Source organism: Jaculus jaculus, chromosome 1 (assembly GCF_020740685.1).
Source record: "Jaculus jaculus isolate mJacJac1 chromosome 1, mJacJac1.mat.Y.cur, whole genome shotgun sequence".
Classification (NCBI taxonomy): domain Eukaryota; kingdom Metazoa; phylum Chordata; class Mammalia; order Rodentia; family Dipodidae; genus Jaculus; species Jaculus jaculus.
In genome coordinates, this window is record NC_059102.1 from 156,659,338 (window position 1) to 156,678,548 (window position 19,211).

General features: G+C 47.2%; 2 protein-coding genes across 5 annotated transcripts in view; one reads left to right on the forward strand and one right to left on the reverse strand.

Annotated features, from left to right (window-relative positions):
- The window catches only part of Nadsyn1 (NAD synthetase 1), a 64,673-nt gene extending 49,402 nt beyond the window's left edge, over positions 1-15,271 (reverse strand). For both annotated transcript variants that reach the window (XM_045152220.1, XM_045152216.1), the window contains exons 1-6: positions 15,089-15,271; positions 12,109-12,169; positions 10,720-10,836; positions 7,068-7,121; positions 6,517-6,606; positions 2,055-2,106 (exon numbers count right to left, since the gene is read on the reverse strand). In XM_045152220.1, the coding sequence (XP_045008155.1) occupies positions 2,055-2,106; positions 6,517-6,606; positions 7,068-7,121; positions 10,720-10,836; positions 12,109-12,169; positions 15,089-15,173 (459 nt within the window). In that variant the 5' untranslated portion in view covers positions 15,174-15,271. The remainder of the gene's footprint in view (positions 1-2,054; positions 2,107-6,516; positions 6,607-7,067; positions 7,122-10,719; positions 10,837-12,108; positions 12,170-15,088) is intronic.
- A 140-nt stretch (positions 15,272-15,411) lies between these two features.
- Dhcr7 (7-dehydrocholesterol reductase) overlaps positions 15,412-19,211 on the forward strand; it is a 36,462-nt gene continuing 32,662 nt past the window's right edge. Inside the window, exon 1 of one of the 3 annotated variants that reach the window (XM_045141593.1) lies at positions 15,412-15,550. The gene's annotated coding sequence lies outside the window, so the exon portion shown is untranslated. Of the gene's footprint in view, positions 15,669-19,211 lie in introns of all 3 variants that reach the window. The other 2 variants (XM_045141591.1, XM_045141592.1) reach the window with 2 other exon arrangements.

Sequence of the window (19,211 nt, forward strand, 5' to 3'; positions counted from 1 at the left end):
CTACCAGCGATGTGAACCGGACTGCAACAGCAGGCAAGTACCTTAACCATTAAGCCATCTCTCCAGCCCGTCACCTTCACCTTTGCTATCAGCAGTTAAACGTATGTTATGAAGTGTTTCTCATATGATCCTCAGCCAAGCACTTGCTCTAGCCAGTATTTCCAGGTAGTGCTCTCATCCATACTGTAGAAATGGTCATCGTTGCAGCTATCATCCTGTGGCTGGCAGAAAGCACCCAACCAAAAGCAGCTGGTGGGAGGAAAGGGCTTATTTTGGCTTGTAGACTCGAGAGGAAACTCCATGATGGCAGGGGAAAAGGTGGCACAAACAGAGGCTGGATATCATCTCCTGGCCAACCTTAGATGGACAACAACATCAGAAGAGTGTCCCAAATACTGGCAAGGGGAAGATGGCTCTAACACCCAGAAGCCTGTCTCCCAACAAGAAACCTTCTCCAGGAGGCTCCAATTCCAAAATTGCCACCATCTGGGGACCTACCATTCAGAACACATGAGTTTATGGGGGACTGAATCAAACCACCACAGTCACATCCAAACAAGTGGTACAATACCATTTCTCAACACCAAAGGTTAGTCACTTTAAGAGACTAGGTGTGGGCCTCTCCAAAGGTAGCCATGCCCACCTATGGTAAGTCTCTCGCTGATGTGAGAATGATAAAATGCAACCCACCCATCCCAACCTGGGACAAAGGTTGGAAGAAGAAACAGGAAAGCAAAAACCAAAACCAGCTCCCTATTGCCAGGGAAACACAAGGCTCTGAGTTACGGCCTTGAGCCCTACCTAGTGCCTCCCTGACTCCCCACACCTCAGGTCACATGGCATGGGACTTTCCCTATCCCCACAAAACTCATAAAAGCAAGAAGTTCCCTTTGTCCTGCAGAAAAACAAAGCCCCTCACTCTGTCTGCCTTCAGTGGCCCTGTCATTCTTTCATGACACGCTGACCTCCGCTGGAAGCTGAGGGCCCCTCCTGTTGACTTCAGTGACAATCTCGGGCTTTGGTGATCCTGTCAGTTTACTCCACGGCATACTAACTGTCCTCTTGGGAGCTGAAGTTTTGGCTCCAGGACCCCATCAGGTTGCTTGTGGCATGACACCATAACTCTCCTAATAAAGCTCCACTTAGAAGGGCAGTGGGGTGCTGGAATTATAGGTGTGGGCCCCCATGCGTAGTTTATGAGGTGCTGGGGATCAAACCCAGGGCCTGTTGCATGCTAGGCAAGCACTCTTCAAACTGAGCTACAGCCCCAGCCCACTCACCATTGCTCTCTCTCTCTTTCTCTTTCTGACCAGGCTGTTCTCCCTCCCTCTCTCTAAAATATGACTGCATAAGGTCTGTCTCACTCATGTGGGCATGCTCCCTGGGTCATGAACAGGGTTAGAATATGCCTACTACCATTGGCTGCTCATCAGGGGGGCTCCAGGTTCTTTAGGAGGTTACCATATGCAGTAGTTTGAATTTGTGTCCCCCAATAGACTCAACTGTTTCATTAAAGCTTCTAATTTGGTTTTCCAGCTGCCTGGCTGGAAAAGGTGTCACTGTAGGTGGATCCTGGGGTCCAGCCCTAAGGTGCTACTGGAGGTGGATCTGAATTCCAGCCTGAAAGTATGCAGAGTGCTTGAGCTCTACCTGGGGTTCCCAGAGTGTGCTTTTGGTGGTGCTTCTGGTGACTTCTCTCTCTGGGTGGATCTGTGAAAGGGGCCAGCTTTCCCACCCTGCTCCCCCCCCCCCCCCGCCAACAATGGAACTTCTCCTGGATCTGTAAACTCCAAATAAATCCCTTTCTCCTCCAAACTGTCTGGTTTGGAGGTTCATCCCAGCAGTGCGGAGCTGACCACGACACCATATCCGGCTGAGTCTCCTTCTCAAATGCTACCTGATTGCTAGTGCAAAGGCCCAGAGCTAGGCTGGCCCTCCCTCTGTGCTTTCTTTGTACCCAGCCATGCACTGTTCTGTGACCTGACCAAAAATTTCCTGTCTCCCATTGCCTGCCCTCAATCTGGACTGTCAATGTGGACACAGAAGGAACATACCTGATTTGTCAGTTCCTGTAACATCCTAGGGAGGAAGTACTCTTCAGTTTGCCTGGAAGGAAAATACCATAGAACTGAGCCAGGCCATCCCCGCAAACAGGAAGCTTAGCTCCTGCCCTCAGACAGATACCACATTGAATATCACACTCCTGAGTCCACAAAAGCAGGGCTGCCCATCCACACTTCAGGGGGCTGTAAGAATGGGAGGGTGTTTCACTGGGAGACACTTAAGCACTTGTATGTATCAGGGTGTCTCTGCTTCTCCATTTTTTTTACTGAGAGATGATTCTGAGGAGATGAGGTAGAAGCAGGTCACAATTCCCAATGAGAAATCAGGAGGAATGGCCAGCCACAATTACGTGTGATATTAACCCCCACTTATACCTTCAAACCCTATCAATAAAATCACAGGATCAAGAGCCACAGCTCACAAGATGGGGGATGGGTACAACATTTAACACACAGCTCTGGTACAAAGAGTCCCAAAGATCTACTCTTTAAAATTGCATTAAAAAAGAAAAAGAAGCTAACACCTCTGACTTCAAGTGAGCTGTACAAGTACACTATTCAGACACTGACTTAACACCATTTGTGTGTGTGTAGTGTATGTGTGCTGTTGAGTGTATTGAACGCATGCATACGCAGATGCACACACCCAATGTATGTGCATGTGGAGGCCAGAGAAAGTTGGGTCAGGTGCCTTCTATTCAAGCTCCAGAGATTCTCCAGTTTCTATCTCCCTTTCCCCTCCCCCCATGTGGACTGGAATTATAGACAAGCATGGCCACCCCCAGCTTTTCACATGAGTTTTGGGGAGTTGAACTTGGCAGTCTCCAGCCACAGAGTTCCTTATGCTTAAGTGGCAAGTGCTCTTAGCCTCTGAGCCATCTCTTCAGCCCAATAGTATTTGTGTTTTTCTTTCTTAGGATTCACAGGTGCCCTGTGGATGCTGTGTCAATAGTTCTCTCTTACCAAGCAAAGCTGAGGAGTAGAGTGGATGAGCCCTCCCTTCTCTCACTAACACAGGGAATCAGAACAAGAAAACATGGGGCGGGAGGGATAGCTTAGTGGTTAAGGCATTTGCCTGCAAAGCCAAAGGACCCAGGTTTGATTCTCCAGGACCCACGCTAGCCAGATGCACAAGGGGGCACACATGTCTAGAGTTCGTTTGCAGTCACTGGAAGCCCTGGTATGCCCATTCTCATTCTCTCTCTCTCCCTCCCCCTTTCCCTGTCAAATGAATAAATAAATAAAATTTAAAAATAATAAAGAAAAAAGGAATAAGAAAACAGGCCTCTGGCCTTACAGTTGCCTCACTATCCCCAAATTAGCCCTCCATCCCCATCTGTAGGCCGGAGGTTGAAGAAGCTCTATGCCAAGAGTCATGTTAAAAGCAAAGAACATAGGATCATTCATTCTTGCCTTCTTTAATAGCTGCAAAGATCTACTTTGTACCAAGCTGTCATTTTCCAGCATGTGGCATGCTGAGGCAGGAGGATTTCCATGAACTTGAGGCCAGCTTGAACTACCGTGTAAGACCTTATCTCATGAAACAGCCCCACAAATGAAACGAATCCAAAACAAATCCCACTGAATGCCATTATTATTATATAAAAGAACTTTTGGATACATCTCAAAAGCACAGTTTTGAGCAAAAAGATGTTATAAAGGCGTGCGCCTTGTGCACTATGTTTCCATTTGTATGCAAGCTAGGTCAGTTCTGGGAAGGGCAAGAAGGCAGAGGAAAGGCCATTTCTTTTCTTTGTGGTTTTTCAAGGTAGGGTTTCACTTTAGCTCAGGTTGACCTGGAATTCACTATGCAGTCTCACGGTGGCCTCAAACTCACGGTGATCCTCCTCCCTTTGCCTCCCTAGAGCTGGGATTCAAGGCGTGCACCACCATGCCTGGCAGGAAAGGCTATTTCTGTGGGCGGCGCCTGCACAGGGCTCATGCAGGCCCATGCAACAACTCCAATCTGAGGGTTACATGTTTGCTATTGCACAGTAAACATTTTAAAATAAACACCATTTGATATATCATTCTTAAATGTTAAGGGAAAAATTAACCATACCATAATTTGATAGCACATGACTGCTATAATAAAATTTCCAGAATACAAAAAAAGAAAAACTCCATAATGTTAAAAACAAAACAAAACTAAGCCCTAGCTTAATGTTGTTACCCAACTCAGGAAAAGAGAAAAAACAAAAAAAAAAAGACATCTGAATTTAACATCCATGTTCAAATGATTTAAAAACTCACATGCAAAATAACTAGTGGTAAGATATTGATCTGAAACCAAATGGGAAAACCCAGAGAGTTTTTTAAAAAATTTACTAATGAATCTACTTACTTAGTGTGTATATGTGCATATTCATATGTGTCATACATGTGTGCAGGTAAGTGTGCATATGGGTGAGCATGCATGTATGTGCATGTGTGTGGAGGCCAGAGGACAGGTGTCATATGTCAGGTGCTATCCATCTTTTTTTTTTCTTTCGGTTTTTCACAGTAGAGTCTCACTTGAGCCTAGGCTGACCTGGAATTCACTGTGTGGTCTCAGGTGGTCTTGAACCAACAGTGATCCTCCTACCTCTGTCTACCAAGTGCTGGGATTAAAGGCATGTGCCACCATGCCTGGACATCCATCTCTTTTTGAGACAGGGCTGGTGGGGGGGCAGGGTCTCTTATGAGCCTGGAACTCCCCAGGTAGGTTAGACTGGCTGAACAGTGAGGCCCAGGGATCCCCCAATCTCCATCTCCCCAGTGCTAGGATTACAAGTGTGTGCCACCATGCCTGGCTTCTTTTATGAGCTTTCCAGAGACTGAATTCAGGTGGTCACACTTGCAAGGCAAATACTTTTAATCGACTGAATCCATCTACCAGCCTCCAAAGAACTTTTTTCAAGTTGGAAGGGAAAAATGGCTACTACCCAAGACTTTTGGCTTAGAAGTGATCGAGAACATTGTCGAAATGCTGGCCAACGAATGTGAAGACAATCAACTGAGAGGTATGAATACTGGAAAAGAATAAAATTAAGCTCATATTATCAATTTCTATTTGGTAGAAAAACTAAAAACAAATCAACAGAATAATTACGAGACATGGTAAGAATTTAGTAAGGCCAAATCAAAAACAAAAGGCACACGCCCCACCCCACAGTTGTCCAGTATGAACTATGAGAGGTGGGAAGATGGCTCAGCACTGACAGGACAGGCATTAGGGTAGGAGGGCCCAAGTTCAAGCCCCAGCATTCACATGAAAAGCCAGGTAAGGGCTGGAGAGATGGCTTAGCGGTTAAGCGCTTGCCTGTGAAGCCTAAGGACCCTGGTTCGAGGCTGGGTTCCCCAGGACCCACGTTAGCCAGATGCACAAGGGGGCGCACGTGTCTGGAGTTCGTTTGCAGTGGCTGGAGGCCCTGGCGCGCCCATTCTCTCTCTCTCCCTCTATCTGCCTTTCTCTCTGTGTCTGTCGCTCTCAAATAAATAAATAAATAATTTAAAAAATAAAATTAAAAAAAAAAAAGCCAGGTAATGGCGGGCATGCCTATAACCCCAGTTCTGCGGGGAGTAGAGGTAGGAGAATTGCTGGGGCTTGCTGGTCAGCCAGTCTGACTAAACACAGCAGCTCTGGGTTCAGTGAGACTCCATCTCAAGGAAAGACATGAACGAGTGACAGGATGCCTGCTGTTCTCTGGCGTCCACACATGCACACACATCTGCACGCATGTGCATACACCGCATGTGTGGAAAATAAAACATGCTGTGAAGGACCCCATTTACAACAGTCAACCGTAGCAATTAACAAGTGGGAGCAATGGGTAAAAATAGAGCAGGGTTTACCAACTAGGGGCAGTCAATTTTCCCCACCCCAAAAGACATTTGGTGATGTCTGGGGGTGATTTTGTTTTTTGTTCATTTGACTTTGATTTTCTGAGTCAAGGTCCCATGTGGCCCAGGCAGGTCTGGAATTTACTATATAGCTGAGGATGACCTTGACCTCATGATCCTCCTGCCTCCACCTCCCAAGTGCTGGGAAGACAAGTGTGTACCACCACACCCAGCTTGGAGGTATTTTTGGTTAGCAAATGCTATCGGATGCAAAAGATGCCACTGGCCACCTTACAGTGCACAGGGTAGACGCCCAACACAAAGAAGAATCTGTCCTCTAGGTCAAGTGGCTGAAGTTAGAGCCCTAGATAGCCACATTGGACCATTCAAGATGTAGTGTCCCCACTTAGAAAGACAGACGGTCACTGGTGATAACTGAGACCTGATGATATGTGGAGTGTGGCTATACTTTAATTGGTAGCATGGAAGCAGCCAGGTGTGAGTGACAGGGACTGACATGTTCTTGTGGGTCACCTCCCTGGGACCTGGGCCAAGGTTGCATGCTGAACCTTCAGTTGAACCTGAATTCCTGGTCATGTGAGTGCTGCAGTTCTGGGCACCTGGCACTCACCGGCTCCTGGACCATGGGGTGAACCAGCGCAGCTCATGGTAGTTGCCTTCATTGGCCAAAGCCATCTTGGGTCTGATGAGCAGTATCTTCCTGCAACAGGGTCGGGGCTGTTCACACCAAGCTCCGGGGATGAGGGTCCCACCACCACAGGCGCCGCCCCACCAGCTGAGTAAGGCCACATAGTACGAGTTCACACACAGGGCCCTGAGAAAACCTGTTTCTCTCTCAGGATTTAAACTTTCTGTCTGAAAAGAAGGGAGTCCCATGGCTCCGTGTAGCCCAATGCCTTTCTGTGACAGAGTGGCACAGGTATACTTCAACCAAAGAGACATCCCTCATCCGATCTACACCCCTAAATTCCATCCTAGTGTCCTCTTTTAAGGCCTGAGGGTGCCTGTGAGAGTGGTAGCTGAGGCACAGTGAGGTGGTGACACAAATCACTGGGCTAGTGTGTCATGCTCACCAAGGGTACCCCTAGGGGTGGCTTCCAGCATATGGCACCCTACAGCCAGCCAAAGGCAGGCCAGCCACCTGCCTCTGGGGCCACATACCTGTTGAGAAAGATCACTCGACAGTTGTAGCGGACATTCCGGTGCATGACAGGCCTGCAGAAGGAAAGGAGGAACATGTGTCTGCCTGTTATGAAAATAAGCAAAGGGTGGAGGCAGCAGCTCCCTGCAGAATCAGATGTTTTCTTTGATATGAAGTTTCCTCAGCTACTTCCAGAGAAGAGCAGAACCCTTCAGTAGCTTTCAAAGAAAACTCAAGAGTAATCTGAAATGCTTCTGCTGCCCAGGCAGCCAAAGCTCAACTCTGGTACGATGCTTCTAGGCAAACTGCTCCCTTTTCTAGAATGTTCTCAGAGTTTCAGGTGGCTACTTCCCTCACTGCTTGCCTCTTCTATCTCCTCACCTTGCCAGGCGCACCAGTTCTTGAGCTTCCCAGCAGCCTCCCAGTCCAGATGTTCCCTCCCAACATGGGGCCAGACGACAAGATACATGCAGGGCACCCTGTTTCCCTCTGTTGCCTCAGCTCTAGTGTAACTCGTGTGTGACCACTGTGAGCGACTCACACTGTCAGAGCTTCTAGTTCCATCTCAAGCATTCCAGGACGGGCGCCGACCTGTTCATTTGTGCAAAGGGTGTGCAGAAGGCCAGGTACATAGACACTTTAAACAAGGACCTTAGCCAGACTTGGTGGCTCATGCCTGTTATCCCAGCACTTGAGAAGTGGAGGCAGGAGCATCAAGAGTTCATGGGCATCCTCTATCAAGTTCAAGGCCAACCTGGGATATATGAGATCCTATCTCAAAGGAACGAAACTTCCACCAACCAACTGGCCAATCAACCAACAAACCAGACAAACAAGAACACAGAGACCTTGAGGAATTCCTGATCCATAGGTGGAGCGAGCCCTTCAAACATAAATGGGAGCCAATGGGAAATGAGCAAACAGAAGTTGTCACTACCCAGAAATTTTAAAGCTTTTTTTTTTTTAAGACATAATCAAAGTTTTTATTTTATGACAACAAAACAAAAATTATTTAGGATTTATTAAAGGTCCACACTGTGGGAGAAATGATATGTCTTATTAACAATCTACTGATGATGGTATTAGAAAACAGCTCTCTATATCCTTACATACATTAAAACTATGAAGACACTTATTTATCTAAATGGTGCTAAAATCTAGCAAATGGACTTAGAAACCTTTTGTTTTACGTAATGAGTTAACTCATTCACGATTCTATATGACTGTTTATATATTATTTATTGCACATTTATCTTTTAGTTCACAAGATGATATCAGTGGAAAAGTAGTAGGAATTAACCACTCCAATAATTAAGCAAGTACGTATTACAACCAAGAGTTAAGATAAACTCAGATTTTACTATTACATTGTTTTATATAAACATCCCAGAAATGTTTTACTCAAAATTAAAGTATATTTAACCATTTCATTCCAGATAATGTTACTTATAGGTTTAGCCATTAATTTATGAAATATTTTACACTATCATACATTTACTGACTTTCTTAAAATGTACATTTTCATATGAATTTAATAGGTACATTGGAACAATATCTACACAGAAAAGAAGTCTTTTTTTGCATGTTTTTCCAAGGTAGTATCTCACTCTAGGCCAGCATGACCTGGAATTCACTCTGTAGACCCATGCTGGCCTTGAACTCACAGCGATCCTCCTACCTCCACCTCACAAGTGCTGGGATTAAAGGCGTACACCACCACTCCTGGCAAATGAAGTCATGCAATTATAAAAGACAACATGAACTTTTAAACCATCATAATAATAGATACTAACATTTTGAATTTTTTATTGATAATCTTCATACATGTACATGACATATTTTGACCATAATCCCCTCTTATTACCTTCTTTTGTCCCCTCCCCACCTGCATTCTACTGTATCCCATTTTCTTATTTATTTATTTATTTTCAAAGAGGGAGGGAGAGAGAAAGAAAGAGAGAGAATGGGCATGCCAGGGCCTCTAGCCTTCCGCAAACGAACTCCAGATGCATGTGCCACTCTGCATCTGGCTTTATGTGAGTATCACATTTTCTTTCTTACAAGTTCCTCTCCTATTTTAATGCCCTTTAATTTTTTCTCCTCTTGTATCGTATATTATGAAAAGTTGATGAGCCCAATATTGTGCATGTTTTGTGCAGGAAATGGCAGCCAGTGAGGTCATGAATATAATGTCAAAGCTTAACACATAAAATTAAATAGCAAACAATGTACAGGACAAAATTATGTATCAGCCTGGCATGATGGCACATGCCTTTAATCCCAGCACTCGGGAGGCAGACGTAGGAGGATCGCCGTTAGTTTGAGGTCACCTGGGACTATAGTGAATTCCAGGTCAGCCTGGACTAGAGGGAAACTCTACCTTGAAAAACAACAAAACAACAGCAACAATATATATATATATATATATATATATATATACACATATATACATATATATATATATATATACACACACACACACACACACATACATACATACATACATACATACATACATACATATATATATATGTATTAGCTATGTGGGAACAGGCTAGCACATTCCATATAAAACTCTGTCAACAAGACACAAATAACTTGGTAGAACTCATATCTAGGCTACTCCAAGATAGTGCTACAAGTGACCAGTAAACAAGAAAACTCCACAGGTGGTAAAAGCAAATGAAGACACGTGTGGTTTTATGGACGCTCCTAACGTTTTTCTATATTTTGATAGGGGGGTCAGCTCAATGTGGGCCACAGTGGAGGGTGATATGTGACTTGTCACCTCCTGCCTAGGGACAATTGCAGTAAGAATCTTAGGTGGAGGGCTGGAGAGATAGCTTAGTGGGTAAGGCATTTGCCTGCAAAGCCAAAGAATCCAGGTTTGATTCCCCAGGACCCACATAAGCCAGATGCACAAGGTGGCGCATGTCTCTGGAGTTCATTTTCAGTGGCTGGAGACCTTAGTGCACCCATTCTTTTTGTTTGCTTGTTTTGATTTTTGTTTTTAGAAGTAGGGTCTCGCTCTAGCCCAGGCTGACCTGGGATTCATTCTGTAGTCTCAGGGTATCCTTGAACTCAGGGCAATCATCCTACCTCTGCCTCCCAAGTGCTGGTATTAAAGGTATGAGCCACTACACCTGGCTAACCCATTCTCATTTTCTTTCTCTCTCTCTCTCTCCCTCCCCTCTGTCTCTCAAATAAACAAACAAATAAATAAATAAATAAGAATCTCAGGTGGAGAGTTTTGGTGACATGAACATGCAATTTTTAGTTTGTTCCAGGCCAATGTACTGTGGAGTCACGCCTAAAAAGCCATGCCATATGTAAGTTCGTGCCTGGTATGCCCATAAAGAGTGACAGGCAGCCGCCCAGAGACTCACTGAATGAGATGAGATGAACACTAAGCTCCAATTTGTACAAAGCATGTGCAAGGGTGTCGGGAAGCTTTTGAAAGAACCCCCACAAACCTCTTCCAGGAGCTGCTACTCAGTGGGGGCAGGCCAGGTGGCCCCGGGGGTGAACAGACTCACTTTCAACATGACTGTTTGCATCTCTCGCTGGGTGGATTCCGAATCCCTGCATGTAGGGGACAGTTGGATGCATTGTCCCCTTGAAGCCACCTTTTCTCTGAGCTTTCCTGGGCTGTGTACTCACGTTGGTACTTACATGCCCACATCACAGATGATATTCTGGGTGATCGAAGAGCCGAGAAGTTTCGCCAGGACATGAAATGAATGCAGTAGGGTGTCTGACTCGTGATAATGATCCCAGCATCCATAGCCACTGCAGAGAGAGGATCAGGCAGGAGGTGGGACCTGAGCTTGAGCTATCAGGTCAGAATGGGGTAGGCACGGGACCAGGCAGTATTAATACTTAAACAAGCAGGGGTCTGATGTGCTAGGCAAGTACTTTGCCATTGAGCTACACCTCAGTTTCCTCTCTTTTTACTTTTGTTTGTTTTATTAAAAAATTAATATTTTATTTATTTATCTGAGAGAGAGAAAAAAAATAGAGAGGGAAGGAGGGACAGAATGGGCATGCCAGGGCTTCTAGCTACTGCAAACAAACTCCAGATGCATGCACCACCTTGTTCATCTGTCATATGTGGGTATTGGAAAGTCGAACTGGGGTCCTTAGGCTTTGTAGGCAAGCACCTTCACTGCTAAGCCATCTCTCCAACCCTGTTCGTTTGCTTGTTTATTTGTTTTTGAGACAGGGTCTCATACAGCCCAGGGTGACACACCTCCTCCCAATGGCTCTACTAGCTGATACTTCAAGGATGACACCTTCCAGGTGGCCTCACATGGAAGAGGCAAGCAAGATCCCATTCATCATAACCCAAGCCCCTGCCCCAGGCTCACCCATGAGATACCATCAGCCTGAGGGCTAGGTTTCAACACAGGAATACTGTGAGGGTCATGAACATTCAGAGCACAGCACACAGAGAAGCTCTAACGTGGGTTCTGAAATCAGCCCCTGCCTGGTCAAGCCCAGAGCTTCTATTCACCCAGCAGGAAAGTTGGGGTTACCCAGCGTGATCATTTACACTGTCAACATGACAGGAGCTGGAATCACCCAGGACACTAGTTTCTGGGAATGCTGATGTGAGAGTATTTACATTAGGTTGAGTGAGGTGGGAAGACCCACCATATGTGTGGGCAGTGCCATCCCACAGGGCTGGATACGAAGGAGAATACGGGCTGAGCACCAGCATTCATGGCTCTCCCATGACTGAACGTAACCAGCTGCCCGGCATCCTGATACTGTGCCTTCCCTACCACAGTGGACTGTAACCTGGAGCTGTGAGCTGAAAATACCTTTCCTCCTTAAGCGAATTTTTGTGAGGTATTTTGTCCCAGCAACAAGAAGGTTAAGTGTTACACCCAACTTCGCTGACAGGAGAGCTGTGTCACCCACCAGGCCCACACTCCAGGTTGCTGACACCCCCAAATGGGCTTGGCATTTCTCCCGTGACTAATACTGGCCCCTTCTTCCTGCCCTTGCACACCACCACCTGCCCACCCTACAGCGGAACGCTGGGGTGATTAACCTCACCATATTTCCAGTTCTGGTCCAAGCCTATACTTTGCTCCTCTGCTTTTGGCGATTTTGATACCTATATGTAGACAGAAACAAAGAGGGGCAACTTCAGCTCCTAGGTCATGCTCAGAGGCAGATAAAATATCCAGCTGCAGGGATGGAGAGATGGCTTAGCGGTTAAGCGCTTGCCTGTGAAGCCTAAGGACCCTGGTTCAAGGCTCCATTCTCCAGGACCCACGTTAGCCAGATGCACAAGGGGGTGCACGCGTCTGGAGTTTGTTTGCAGTGGCTGGAGGCCCTGTCGCACCCATTTTCTCTCTCTCAGCCTCATTCTCTGTCTGTCCCTCTTAAATAAATAAATAAAACAGAAAAAAAATTTTAAAAATCCAGCTGTAAGCACCTTTAACCACTGAGCTGCACAGTCCCCCCACCCACAGAGACTGAGGCCCTAGTTATCCTATAATGAACACCAATTACCCCACTAAGGAAGATCCTCAAGGAAATAGGGATGGGGTGTGGGGGGAAAGGAGATATAAGACAATAACCTACATAAAAAAACCCAAAAATTATAATTAAAAAATATATTTTAAAGAAAATAATAGGGGCTGGAGAGATGGCTTAGCAGTTAGGGCACTTGCCTGCAAAGCCAAAGGACCTCGGTTTGATTCCCCAGGACCCATGTAAGCCAGATGCATAAGGGGGCGCTAGCATCTGGAGTTCGTTTGCAGTGGTTGGAGGCCCTGGCGTGCCCATTCTCTCCCTCCCTCTCTCTGCCTCTTTCTCTCTCTCAAATGAATAAATAAAAATAAAGTTTTAAAAAAGAAAGAAAATAATAGAAATAAACAAGCTTAGGTGACCACAGGTCTGGACCAACCTTAGGTGACAGGAAGTACAGGGACCTGCATGTGCTCATGGCACTGTTGGCCCAGGGCCTTGCAGCTTGCACGGGCCACCCACCAGCTGCTTCATCTGCTGGCAATGTGGAACTGGTCCTGCACTTGGATCCCAGCATTAGAGTTTAATATTGGCTGGCTGGGGTCTGGGCCAGGACTGGACATGGAGGGGTGCAGAGTTTGCAGAAGTAGGGGTGTAAGACCCCCAGAACGAGGACCCCACACTCTGCCCGGAAATGGCGACACCCCAAATCACTCACGAGAAATGGTCTTGATGTAAACAGCAAGAGGATTTTTATTCCAAGCGTGCTGGGGCCCACAGTCGTACACCACGCAGGGGTAGAGGACTGCAGAGCCCCGAATGCAGGAACGGGACAGTTTTTATAGGGTTTCTAACAAAGCCTGTGCATTAGACCAATCATTTTTTTAACATCAGGAGCCCATGGGGTGCGAGCCAGTCAGTTTGTGCCACTCCATAGTTTCTAAGCCAATTAGTTTAATTTGTTCAAGCCCCTCATGGACCAATCAGTCTCCTATGACCTTGGTGGCAGCATTTGTGCAGGTCCTTTGGTGGGAGTAGCAGAGTGTGGTATCAGTCTCCTATGACCTTGGTGGTCAGCATTTGCGCAGGTCCTTGGGTGGGGGTAGCAGAGTATGGTATCAGCCTCCTATGACCTTGGTGGTCTGAGGCAGGCTGCTACGGCTTATGGTGTGGGCTACTAAGGCTTATGGTGTGGGCTATTAAGGCTTATGGTGCAGGCTATTTACAGAAACCAAATAAATGGTTTACTTCATTACTCATTTCCCATCCTTGAGGGCTCTCTCATGCCCTTTTTACCTAGTTTTATATTAGGAGCGGGCTCTGATATAATGAGAAGAGGGATTCTTTACTTGCTTCCAACAGAGAGTAAAGCCTGGAGTTTGAAGTATGCAGGGGCCCGCTTAAGCTCCCTTTGGAGTGTGATAGTATTTCTGGGCTTCTGAATTCTTGGGCCTTTCAGGGACTTTGGATGTGACAGGAACCCCAGGACCAGAGATGCCAGAACCACACTGGGTTGTTAGAGCCAGAGAACTCCTTTAGTGCCGAGCATTGGTTATTTATTCACTTAAATACTATTGAGGAGGCACTGTTCCAGGGGCTGAGGGTATAATAAAACAGGCTCTCGACCTCATGGAGTTGATTTCAGTGGTGCAAGGGGCAGATGATAAATTATAGGCCCAATATGTAAGCAAATGATATAAAACAGAATGGTGTTAGCCATGTGGTGACAAAAATTAGAGCAAGTGAAAAGGGGATGGGGAGTGCAGGGTTCATTTGATCATTCACAATAACTTCAGGTAACAGATTTCTTAATTAGCTTGACTTAATTATTCTTTTATCCAAAAATCACAATATCACTTTGTACCCCATAAAAACTATAATCTTCTCACTTGCAATTGAAAACAAAAACTTAAAATATGACAAAAATGCTGTGGTGTCCCTGACACCATTGAGGCCAGTTCTGCTAGCAACCATGCAACCAAGGCCAGCAGGCACCCGTGTACCTATCAGCAACTGCAGGAAGTGAGAGGCAGGAAGGGCATGGAGGCTGACCTTAGCACCGAGCAGCCACACTCTGAGCAACCAGTTCACATTTTATTTTATCTTGAGTATGACGTCTCTCATGCCCCCCCCCAAACCACCAGATCTCTGTCTGCATCATCCACAACACCCTCACCAATGGCTGACACCCCCTTCAACTGAAAGAATCCAAGGATTAGCAGCCCCCCCCCCCCCCCCCCCCCCGCCCAGCCTTGCCTCATGAGGCCCAGGAGACAGTAGAAGGCAGCTGTATGCCCAGCCAGAGAAGCGCCCTCCGCCTCCACCTCCAAGTCACACTTTTCTTCACCCATGCTTTGCATGTCCCCACACGTTCCAGGCACTGTGGACGGTCCTCACATTACCCGGAGATTCTGGATGAAGCTAGCTCGGATCAGGTCACTGCACATTATCTTATCTGTCTCCCTGCCTACCTCTGCCAGTTTCCCTCCAGGACAAAGCTATGCTTTCACTGGACTAGCTACAGCAGGCCCAGAGTGGACGCTCGCTCCCCCAGACTCACTCTTTAAGATCCTTCGACAATTGCCCTCAAAGTCCAAGGCCCACTGGTTGAGCGCGCAGGTAGCCACGGTCACCTTCCGGCCCATCCTGGCTGCAGTCGCCTGGGCTGGAGACTGAACGGACTGGTGGGTACTGCTGTGTCCCCCAAGTTGGACGGCCTGTCCCAGTACCTGTCCCCCTACACCCACCCGCCCGCCTGCCCGTACCCACGAGCGCCCTTCCTGGGCTCCCCTCCCTGGCCACGCCCCGTCCGCCCGCGTCAAGCCCCGCCCCCTGACCCCGTGCCACGCCCCCCGCGGAGCGCTCGCCGCGCCTGCGCAAAGAGGAGTCTTCGGTGCAGACCTTTCCGGGAGCCCCGGCTCCAGCGCGCGGAGGAAAGCGGCTTGCAGAGCTGCCCACCCCTTCTGTTTCATCACCCAGCCCCTCCTTCACTTTAGTGAAAGGTTCCAACTCACCACCAAAGGTATGGAACCTGGGAATCCTCCTACGTGCACCTTCCAGCCCGCGCAAACCCAGGGCACTGCGCTCCCGTCCTCCCGCTCGGCCAGAGCCAGCAGCTGTTCTTCTCCTGGTGTCTTCAGGTCGGGAATGCTTTCTTTTCCCCTCTCCAGGCGAGTAACTAGTAACTGTCTCACCCTTAGTGTGGGAACACTCCTTTATCTCCTGGTTTAATGCTGCTGTAAGATGAACCCTTGTTTCCAAAGTCCTTTACTTTCCTTTATTATTTATTTATTTAGCCGACAGAGTCTCATGTAGCCCAGGCTAGCCCCCAGCTTGCTGTGCAGCCAAGGATATGTGAACCCTGAGGAACTGATTGCATCTGAGCTGTCAGGCTTTGCAAGCAGATACCTTTAACCACTGAGCCATCTCCCCAGGCCCACAAAAAGTTCTCATGCGTTCATTTATTCAAACCCAACACCCTACACCCTCCCATTGGGGTTTTGTTCCCAGAATTCAAACAGCCTGCCGACGGCCTCTTCATACTTCAGTTTTAACTATCTGCAGCTGGCGAGGGCCTGTCCAGGTCTGGAGCAGAGCAGCTCCTCCTGCTGCCCCAGGATGATGGATGCCCTTAAAGCAGCACCCTTGCTGGAGGGGCCACAGCTGGGCGTTTGCCAAAGGAAGGCCCTGTGACTCCAGCTCAGAAGTGAACCTCAGGTGCCTGAGAGAGAAAGAGAAAGATTTGTTTTTCCAAGGGAGCACTGAACCCCATTTTAGAGATTAAAGATTAGCAGCTAACAGACACCACTGGCCTAGCTTCATTAAGGCAAACACCCTTTGTTCTTTCCTCTTCTCATGCTCCGTGCTCCCCTTTGCCTCTTATCTTATCTGTGGCTGACCTTGGAAATGACTAATTCTGAGGGTGTGGAGTCAAGCTGCATCTTGCCAGAGATCCCTCTGACATGTGTGCTAAGGATAAGCGTTGCTAGGTTACTTCTCAGGAATGTGAAGGCTTTTAATCTATTGTTTTGATTTTTTTCGAGATAGGGTCTCACTCTAGACCAGTCTGACCTGGAATTCACTATGTAGTCTCAGGCTGGCCTCAAACTCAGCAATCCTCCTACCTCTGTCTCCTGAGTGCTTGGGTTAAAGGTGTGCATCACCACACCTGGCTGCTTTTTTTTTTTTTAATCCAGGTAGAGTCTCACTCTAGCCCAGGCTGGCCTCAAACTCACAACAATCCTCCAACCTCTGCTTCCCAAATGCTGAGATTAAATGCATGTGCCACTACATACAGCAGCCTTTTATTTTTACTTTTTTTTTTTTTAAAGGAAAGGGCATTTTTATTTGTTTGTTTATAAGAGAGAAAAAGAGAACAGGCAGGCCAGGGCTTCTGGCCACTGCAAACAAACACCAGACATGCACCACCTTCCTTGTGCATCTGGCTGATGTGGGTTCTCAGGAATCAAACCTGGGTCCTTAGGCTTCTCAGGCAAGCATCTTCTTTACTGAGCCGTCTCTCCAGCCTGGCCTTTTATGGATGTCCAGTGAGTGACCTTTTGTCATCAGGAGGCTGAGGAAACTGCACCCTCAGGTCAGAACATGGGTCCAGGAGAGCCATGAACTTTCTTTATGTAGTATTTCACCTCTAGTTACCTTTCCCCAGGTTTTAAACCACCCTGTTCTTTACCCCACAAAAGTTGCCAAACTCTACCCTCAGGGATGTGGGTTTAAGACTTGGGTTTACCATCTCCACTCCTGGCAGCCTTGCAAAACTCTTACAAAACTCATCTCAGTGATAGACATATTGCCTGGCAAGCAGCATGGGCCTAGGTCAGCACCATTCTCGAGGAAGGATGAATGTGTCATTCAAAAGTAGAAGCCAGGCCGGGCGTGGCTGTGCACGTCTTTAATCCCAGCACTCAGGAGGCAGAGGTAGGAGAATGGCCATGAGTTCGAGGCCACCCTGAGACTGCACAGTGAATTCCAGGTCAGCCTGGGCCACAGTGAGACCCTACCTCGAAAAACAAAACAAAAAAAAAAAAAAAAGGGAGAAGCCAGTTTGGAAGGACTCCCACTGGCCAATATGGAACCATACCACAAAGGGTCATAACTCTGAGCAAAACAAAGTGACAAGGTCGGGAGGGGAATTCCTGGGCCTGGAAGATGACTCAATGATGCTTACTTGCAAAGCCTGCCTGTTAGATCTTAGTTGGGACCAGAATCAACTGGGTGACGTGAACGACAAATGAAACCACACCTCAGATGGCTACAGACTGCTTTATTGGAGGTGAGCAGTGAAGAAGGACTGTAAGACCGTTTTTCAGACTTGAGGTTACAGTGGTGTGTTTTCAGCTGAGGAGACTTTTATTTTTTATTTTTATTTTTTTGAGGTAGGGTCTTGCTCTGGTCCAGGCTGACCTGGAATTTACTATGTAGTCTCAGGGTGGCCTTGAACTCACAGCTATGCTCCTACCTCTGCCTCCCGAGTGCTGGGATTAAAGATGTGTGCCACTACGCTTGGCTTGAGGAGACTTTTATACAAAATGAGGGGCAAAGGCTAGAGGGATGGCTTAGCAGTTAAGGCACTTGCTTGTGAAGCCTAAGGACCCATGTTCAACTCTCCAGATCCCACATAAGCCAGATGCACAAGGTGATGCAAGTGTGTAAGGTCGCACATGCGCACAAGATGGTGCACGTGTCTGGAGCTTGATTACAGTGGCTGGAGGCCCTGGTGTGCCAGTTCTCTCTCTCTCTCTCTCTCTCTTCCTCTTGCATAAACAAAAAAGGACAGTCTGTTGGGCTTGCCTCAAAAATAAATAAAAGGGGTAATTCTTGAGAGAAAACGACTTGACAATAAATAGTGTTTTAATAACACATGTTGGAGGAGTGCTGAGCTGAATTAGACCAACCCTTTGCACCAAGTGATACAGGCAAGAGTCCTCTTACAAATGGTAAGTCAACAGGGTCAAAGTTTGTTTTGGAAGGCCATATTTACCAGTCTCAAAGTATCATTCTACTGATTTACTTATTAATCAAGAAAGGAAAACGGAGACTTCTCACAATCAGATTCACCCTCAGCCCTGGGACAAAGTGACAGGTTGTCAGCGCTGTGAGACAAGTCCCCCTCAGGCTTTTTAGTCTTTTCCTTCTCTCAGCATGAGACCTCTGGGGAAATTCAGTCTTTGTGTCAATAGTCTGAGAAGGGAGGGGCACAGGTGTCTCTTCAGAATCCCTTCCTTCCTGCCAGAACCATTGTAGCGGGATCACTGGGCCAAATGCAGATGCAATGGCTAGTAGTGCCCAACTGTAGTTCAAGGCCCAGTCTGCGGGGAGCTCTCGCGGGATCTGCAGCTGCCTGACTTTCAGGTGGGAAGAGGAGGAGAAGGAAAAGGTAATGAGAGACAGGCAATGGGACCAGCTGCTCTCAGCTGCTGTGTGCAAGGCCCAGGCCTTGTCTGCTATAGTCAACACTTCTGAATGTCGGACTTTTTTTCAGACTTTTTTTTTGTGTGTGTGTGATGGTGGGGGGGGGGACAATATATGAGGGACACAGAGATGTGCCGTTGCGATTTGTCCACCAGAGGGCCTGCCAGGTGTAGGGGGGTGAGACTTTTCCCAAATAGATGCAGGGGGGAAATACATATATGAGGGACACAGTGATGTGCCCGGGTGATCTGTCC